The sequence below is a fragment of the Cnephaeus nilssonii genome, assembly GCF_951640355.1.
Source record: "Cnephaeus nilssonii genome assembly, chromosome: 12".
Classification (NCBI taxonomy): Eukaryota; Metazoa; Chordata; class Mammalia; order Chiroptera; family Vespertilionidae; genus Cnephaeus; species Cnephaeus nilssonii.
Genome location: NC_137083.1, coordinates 78,150,007 through 78,158,446, shown reverse-complemented (window position 1 = coordinate 78,158,446; position 8,440 = coordinate 78,150,007). Strand labels below are relative to the sequence as shown.

The 8,440-nt window shown below is 49.6% G+C and overlaps 1 protein-coding gene across 1 annotated transcript; it reads right to left on the bottom strand.

The window, feature by feature from the left end:
* Positions 1-4,411: 4,411 nt before the first annotated feature.
* Positions 4,412-6,141, bottom strand: CCT8L2 (chaperonin containing TCP1 subunit 8 like 2; the record flags this gene model as incomplete). The annotated part of the gene is made up of 1 exon (XM_079785818.1): positions 4,412-6,141. The coding sequence occupies exon 1, from the start codon at positions 6,044-6,046 to the stop codon at positions 4,412-4,414; it is 1,635 nt and encodes a 544-aa protein (XP_079641944.1). The 5' UTR covers positions 6,047-6,141.
* Between the last annotated feature and the right edge of the window lie 2,299 nt (positions 6,142-8,440).

Sequence of the window (8,440 nt, the reverse complement as noted above, 5' to 3'; positions counted from 1 at the left end):
CCCAATCGGGACTGGATGAGATGGCCCTGATAGGCCCCAATTGCTGGCCAGGCTGAGGGACCAATACCTGTGCACGAATTTGTGCACCGGGCCTCTAGTTTGTTATATTTCAAAATGGCAAGTTTGCCTGATCAAGATTCCAAGCTGAATTCTGGTATCTGAGTGGTTCTTAACACTGGTGTGACACTGGATACATGTTCAAATAGCAGAGATAAACCCACTGTACCACACTGTGATTTAAGTATAGTTACATTTACTTCCAGAACTCTCCACTGTTGACTGCGCAGAGTGAGAGGAAAATGTTAACCATCAGCATTTCTGGAAGCCTATTATTTGATTAAGTCCAAAATACAAGTATATGAAAGTTCAGTAGATAAAAGAAGAGGGAAAATTGATGAAAGTAAAAAGCTGAAGAGATCAGGAGAGAGTAAAAAACATGAAAGAAGATAAATTTATGAAAAGGAAATCCAGATCTTGGGGAAAAAATAAGGAGTTATCTTTCTGCTTAACCTTACTCTTTTCCTTAAGGTTGAGCAGGCATTTTAAGAAGCTATTGATGAAATAAAAGCAAAGAAGATTAATTACTCACTGCAATGAGAACCCATAGAAACTGATGGAAAAGTAGAAACCATGGGCAAAGGAATAAAGAAATGGTTGAGAAATATATGATTAGGAATTTGAAATAACTCCGTGAGAAAAACAACACACAGAAAATGAAATGCGGGAGGGAGGAGAGAAGCAATTATACTTAATGAATTTGTAACAAAAAGTGTTGGTGAGGCTGTGGAGAAAAGGGAACCCTGGTGCTCTGTGGGGAGGAATGTAAACTGATGTAGCCACTATTGAAAACAGAATGGAGGTTCCTCGGAAACTTGAAAATAGAACTGCCATATGGTCTAGCAATTCCACTTCTGGGTATTTATCTGAAGAAAACTAAACTGCTGTCTCAAAAAGATATATGCACCCCATGTTCATTGCAGCATTATTAACATCCCAACATGGAAACAACATAAGTGTCCAAGTACAAAGGGATAGAGAGGGTGTGGCACAGCCCTGGTCAGGTAGCTCGGTTGGTTGGAGCATTGTCCCTATGTGCCAAGGTTGTGGGTTCGATCCAGGTCCTGGCACGTATAGGAATCAACCAATGAATGCATAAATAAGTGGAACAACAAATCCATGTTTCTCTCTCTTCCATTCTCTAAAATCAATAAAAAAGAGCCAGGCTGGTGTTGCTCAGTGGTTGGTGTCAAACCACGAACCAGGAGGTTAAGGTTCAATTCTCAGTCAGGGCACATGACCAAGTTGCGGGCTTGATCCCCAGTAGGGGGTGTGCAGGAAGCAGCCAATCAATGATTCTCATTATTGATGTTTCTCTCTCTCCCTCTCCATTTCTCTCTGAAATCAATAAACATATTTTTGAAAAAAGAAAAGATGTGGTACATATATACAATGGAATATTATTCAGCCATAAAAATAAGGGAATTCTGTCATTTGCAACAACATGAATTAACCTTGAGAGCATTATGCTAAGTGAAATAAGTCAGAGAAAGACAAATACTGTATGATCTGCTTATATGTGGAATCTAGAAAAATGAAGAAACACAAACTCATAGATACAGATAACAGATTAGTGGTACTAGAGGTGAAGATGAGGGTGGGTGGGGTGGAGATAGGTGGGTGAAAAGTGGTCAAAAAGTACAAATGGCCAAACTTGCAGTTATAAGATAAAAAAAGTCCTGAGATATAATGTACACCATGGTGATGATAGTTTACAGTACTGTATTTATATTTGAAGTTTGCTAAGAGAGTAGATCTTAAAAATTCTCATCATAAGAAACCAGTGGGAGGTGAGCAGAGCCTCTCAGAAATCCGTCAGCATCTCTCATTTCCAGTCTCCACTGTAACCTTCTTCCTCTCCTCCCGTGGGTGAGGAAGGGGGATCTTAGCGTGTGATGGGGGCGGGTGTCTTGGGAGAAGAGCGGGCTCAGCTGCCTTTGGAATCACAGATTCTAAGATCTCTGTGTCTACTGCAGATTTCCACATTTTAGTGCCACAGGGACAACTCCCTTGGGGCAGTGATCTTAACAGGTAACTGAGTACGTATAGAGGAATTTATTATTTTTTTTTAGATTTTTAATTGAGCCCCGCTGGTGTGGCTCAGAGGTTAAGTGACGACCTATGAACCACCAGGTCAAGGTTCAATTCCCTGTCCGGGTTGCAGGCTTGATCCCCAGTGGGGAGCATGCAGGAGGCAGCCAATCAATGATTCTCTCTCATCACTGATGTTTCTATCTCTCTCTCTCTCCCTAGCCCATCCTCTCTGAAATCAATAAAAAATATTAAAAAAAGATTTTTATTTTTAGAAAGAGAGGAAGGGAGATGATCCTATAAGATGCCTGAGTTCTCTGTGTCTTCAAATTTCAAGTGTGGTCAGGTGTTTTTACCTCTACAGCTCTCAGCATAAGCTAGTTAAATTTGTGCCTGCCATACCTTTCTTTGTCCCTTGCAAGACTGATCTTGATCATTTTTACTTGCATTTATATATACAAAATTGTGTGTGTGTATCTGTCTATCTAGAGGGAAAGGAGATGGCAATGAAATGTTACAATATGATTTCTCCCCAAATAAATTATCAAAACTTCCCTTGTGTATCAACCTTAGAATATTTAAAACACACTATGTTACATTGTCAGCTCTCCATATGTCTTGGATCTATAACTGAAATGTTCTCTGTGAGCAGGACCATCTATATTATTTATTTCTTATGAAACAAACATGGCTATTTGTCTAATGTTAAAAACACTAATTGTAGATTTTCAAAGGGCCATTTTAAGGCATATTTGCTTTGTAATGATAGGGGTTATATCTCTGAAAACATCACAATAGAGAAATTTATGAAATTTATGATTGGGGCAATAAACAGTGACTAAAATAATAGATTTCCCTTTTCTATTACTATGTAAAATTTACTATTGTAAAATTTCTGGAGCTCAAATGTGTCTCCTGCAACTGAGAGAGAATCCAGCTTCTTTCTCATAAGTGTGTTTTGATGATTAAATAAAATATTCAGTGTTCTTTTGTACTGCTTTAGAACGTCATTCTGTCATCACTATTATGGAATCGAGACTGTGAGAATACAGAACTTATGGGCAGGAGAGAAATATGAAAGCGCTTAGTTATATTCACTAAAATACAATGATGAAGACAAAACAAGGAAAGCCACATCATATGCCTTAAATTAGTAATAATGATTATAGTTCGCTACATTCTCATTTGCCATCATTTGTTCACAAACAGCTTTTCAGGACTTCACTTCTTGTGAATTTCAACCGCATCTTTGCAAATGTGTCTTGCTTGGTTGCAGCTAATGTACCTATTATAAGGTCTTTGTTTCTTGAGTCTGGCTCTCTCTCCAAATGCTTAAAGCTCTTCTGTTTTAAGATTCGAAGAGACTATAGCTTTCTATCTCCTAGATTCTGTCCCTAGATTCTGCTCTCTCCCCAGAGGCAGAGTAACCGTAGGATGGATGGCAAAGTGGAAAAGGTGTGGGGAGCATGTTCTGCTCTGCTCCCAGCTCTGCCCAAACCCTCTCTTCAATGCCCAGGGGTGTCCAGTCATAAAGCTAGCCCAGCCCAGAGGTCCTGGTGCCAGGTGCTCCTAGCTCCCCGCCCCTGCACAGCAACCTCAGTGAGGTCTAACCTGTGCGTTCTCATCTTTTGTTATCCATGCCAAAGATGCTTTAAAAAAACTTTACTGTTGAAAGTATTACAGATATCCCCTCTTTTCTCCCATTGACCCCTTGTAGCCCCTCCCCCCACCACCTCAGGCTGCTACCACCCTATTGTCTGTGTCCATGGATTATGCATATATGCATACAAAGGATGCTTTTAGAAAAAGTTATATTTCTGCCTGCCAGCTGATTTTCCTCCACGCTCCTCCTCTTCCTTCCCTCCTCCTCCTCCTTCTTGCCTCAAATAATATTCCTTCCTTTTTCTAAACACAGCAGGGGTGAGCAGCCAGTCCTGTGAGCTGGGACTGATGTTCTCAGATTACTAAAGTGACATCTAGAGAGAACTTCACATCCATTTAGGACATCACGCAGGAGCACGCAGAGTGGGGAAGAGAACCCTGCAGGTTACGTTTTTTCATCCCCCGGAACTTAATCGAGAAATCTTTAATAGGATTGAATCCCACTCTTATTGGAGGGAAGGAATAGGATCTGATGGACAGAAACAGGAAATAAAAAAAACGCCAAGAATCTGAAAGGAGATAAATCAATGAAAAGGACTTTTATGTTATTTTTTACCTAAAGAAATGGACTCTGTCCCACACATGGAGGAAATAAGGCCAACCATCATTGGGGGGGGTGACTGTGCCCTCCTTGGCAGCCCCCCCGTTTCTGAGGACGCGGCTACTGGCTGTCCCCCGCGGGCGGCGGGCGCTCCTGGGCCTTCCTGGGCTCGGGCCCCGGGTCCCGCTGGAGCGGGGCGCTCGTCTTGGCCAGCACGATCTCGTCCACGGAGGCCAGCTGCAGCACGACGTCCACCACGGCCCGGAGCGCCTGGGCCTTGGCCGCCAGCGCGTCCCACACCTCCGCCTGGGCCACGTTGACGAGGCCCTCGACGCCCACGCCTATCAGGAAGTGCCCGTGCTGGTGCGCGGCCGTCATGTCGGCCATCACCGTGGAGACGGCGAGGCCCGCGTTCTCCGCCAGGGCCGCGGGGAGCGACCGCAGGGCCTGGGCGAAGGCCAGGAGCGCGGGCCCGCCGGGCCCGTCCAGCGCGGCGCCTTTGTCCGCGAGGATCTTCGCCAGAGCCATCTCGGTGGCCCCGGCGCCCGGGAGCAGCCGGGGGTCGCGGCACAGCTGCGAGAAGGCGTCGATGCCGTGGTACACGGCCTGCTCCGCCCCGCGGAGCCCCTCCTGCGTGGCGGCCCGCAGCACCAGCGTGAGGGCGGGGGTGTCGCGGCCCTCCCACTCGAACACCACGGCCGAGCCCTCCCCCAGCTCCTGCGGGTACACGCGCTGGCACCTGCCCAGCGGCAGCGGCGGGAGCAGGTAGGGCATCACGGGCGTGCCCAGCACCTCGCTCAGGTACACCAGCTGGCGCAGCGCCTTCACCTGGATCACCAAGATGCCGCACTGGTCCGCCTGCGCCAGCGTCTTCTCGTCCACGTGCCCCCACACCACCGCCACGTTCACGGCGCCCATGGCCAGCTGCAGCACCTGCTTCTCCGTCATCTGTTCGGCTCCCTTCCGGAAGCGGACGAGCTCGGCGGGGCTAGAGAGGGTGGCCGTGGCGGGCGCATTGGGGCCGACGAGGCCGAAGGAGCAGGCGAAGAGCGCCACCCGGGCGCCGCCCACCACGGCGGTCACCTGCCCGCAGGGGTGGCCCGGCACGGCCAGCCCGGGCAGCAGGCACGAGCGGTCCAGCTGCCCGCCCTGCAGCGTGCACACGCCCAGGCGCTCGGGGCGGAAGGTGCCGTCCAGCTCCTTGGTCTCCCAGCACGCCTGGGCCACCAGCCGGGTCAGGGACTCGGCGTGGGACAGCGTGTGCGTGTTCATCACCGAGTGGAGGGCCCAGAACGGGTCCTCCAGCGGCCCCAGCGAGCGCACGGCCAGCGAGGGCAGCAGCGCCAGCGTCTCGGCGGTGGCCGCGGCGTAGGCCTGGCGGAGCTGGGCGCGGGGCAGGCCGGCCAGCAGCAGCAGCTCGGCCTGCGCCAGCAGGGCCTCGGCCAGCAGCACCACGAAGGCCGCGCCGTCGCCGCTCTGCTCCGCGTGGCTGAGCGCCGCGTCCCGCAGGAGCCGGGCGGCGGGGTGCTCCAGCTCCAGGGCGCCCAGGATGGCCGTGGCGTACCCCGTGAGCACCGTCTCGCCTTTGGCGGTCACCAGGAGCTTCTGGAGGCCGAGCGGGCCGTAGCACGGCCGGATGATCTTGGCCAAGGCGTGCGCAGCCGCCAGGCTCCGGAGAAGGTGCTGCTCTTCGCCTCCCGGGCCCGGCCACAGCCGCTGCGGCAGCTCCCGCGCCGAGGGGGCTCCGCCGTCCATGGCCTGCGGAGAGGGGCCCGCCGGGCTGCCGGGGCGCCCCCACGCCGACCTCTGACGCTCCTCAAGGAGCCAGTGGACAACAGGGAGACATCCGCCCTCCCGCGCAGTGCGGGGTGACCTGCTGAGAGCGCGGCCTGAAACGGATCTGTCCGGGAGCGGGCTCTTGAGGCCTGGGAGGGTGGGAAGCTGAAAGGGATCTTATCCTGATGACCTCACAGAGTGGCCCGTGGAACCCTGCGCGGGGAATGCGGTCACAGAGGATGGTTGCAGTCCGTAGGAGCTGGGGGCAGGCAGAAGGCAGGCCTGGTGGTCCGGTGATGAGGGACAGGCCTGTGCGCCAGGCCCCAGTTTCATTGAAACTTTGGAGACAAGAGGAAGGAGTCCGATGAAAATACCGACCCACGGCTGGAGCCGTGGTTCCCGCTCCCCTCTCTCTGCCCCCGCCCCCGTGCTGCCTGTCTGAGGGGAGGCGTGTGCAGCACCATCTGATACCGGCCAGGCTGTAACCTGTCTGCCTTTGCCTCCTTGGCCACCTTATCCGTCTGTGCTGTTCACCGGGGCCTTCAGATGGCTGTTGGTCTGTTTATCTTTCAGGTTGCAGGTGTGTGAGGCCACACAGAGTGTGACAACTCCTCCCAGTGACAGCCATGTCACTGATCTGGCACAGACAGGACCAGGCGAGGGGAGAAGAAGCCGACAGCCCATAGACACATGGAAATGGACTCAGGGGAGTGAAAGGGCCCAGCCGCCCAGAGTGAGGAAGGCAGGAAACCCAAGTGCCTGGAGTTGGGGCCTCCCACATCACCCTCCACCCTCAGAAGGTACGTTTCTTCCTGCCTCCTCGCTCCCCCGCCCCCTCCTTTCCTCTGTAGAGCCTGTTGGAGTATCGATGGCTTCTTTTTCGGTTTAACAAATATTTATCGAGCACCCACAATGTACAATGTAATGAGGAGTACAGAGGTGACAGGAATATAGAGCCCATCGCGGGAGAGAGATTTCTACCAAAGGAACACAACTTCCCACCAACTTCCCACAGGTGTTAGGCAGGGCACCAGCTGGTGGGCATGAATGTGTCTTTATTTATTTAATCTAGAGAGAGAAGAAGGGAGAAAGAATTAGAGAGAAACATTGACCTGTTGTTCCACTTATTTATGCATTCATTGGTTCTTTTTAAAAAATATATACTTTTATTGATTTCACATAGGGAGAGGGAGAGATAGAAACATCAATGATGAGAGAGACTCATTGATTGGCTTCCTCCTGCATGCCCCCTACTGGGGATCAAGTTCGTAACCCAAGCATCTGCCCTTGACTGGAATTGAACCCGGGACCCTTCCGTCCACAGGCCCACGCTCCAGCCACTGAGCCAAACCAGCTGGGGCTCGTTGGTTCTTGTATGTGCCCTGACTGAGGATCAAGCCCGCAACCTTGGCATATGGGGACGATGTTCCAACCAACTGGGCCCCCTGGCCAGGGCTGAATGCTGGAATAGCTATTATGATTAGGGGAAAGATGATGCTCACTGGTTAGAGCGATCGGCCCTCGCACCGAAGGGTCGCAGGTTGGATTCTGGGTAAGAGCACACACCTGGGTTGCAGGTTCGAACCCTGGCCTCAGTGGGGGCACATGTGTGAGACAACCAATCGATGACATATTGATGTTTCTCTTTCTCATCACCAACTCCCCACCCCTGCTGCGCTTTTCCACTCTCTAAAAAGCAATGGAAAAAAATATCCTCAGGTGACGATTAACAACAACAAAAAGGGATTAGGGGAAAGACAGAGCAATACCACTCATTTTCATTTGGAAAAACCTTGTTTAATGGCAGATGTTCCTGGGGAGTGGGAAATAGAACTCTGAAAGGGATAATAACAGTCCAGAGTCATGATAGTATGGCAGACATTGTTTTAATATTTCCACAGACAAGATAGTAGTGAGAAAGAAAAGGAAAAAAAATCACAGTGAAAGTGAAATATAATTAAGGCTAAAGAGGAGATAATTTTGGAGAAAAAAACTTTTCCCTTAACAACTTGATTGCTTTTATAAATATTATAGTTATTCATTATAAAAGATAAAAAGAAAAATACAAAGAAATGGGGATGTAAAGTACAGTATAGGGAACATAAATAATGCTATGATAACTATGGATGGTGCCAGGTAGGTCCTAAACTTATTGGGGGACCGCTTTGTAAGTTGTGTCTCACCACAATGCTGTACACCTGAAACAAATATAAAATAAAATAATATTGAATGTCAACTGGAATTGACAAATTTTTTTTAAAAAGGAGAAAGGAAAAGAACGTCATTTGGAATCTCAGCCCAGAGATAATCCTTGTTTATATTTTGATGAATGTGATTACTTTATGCATATACATACACAGAAAGTTGTGGACT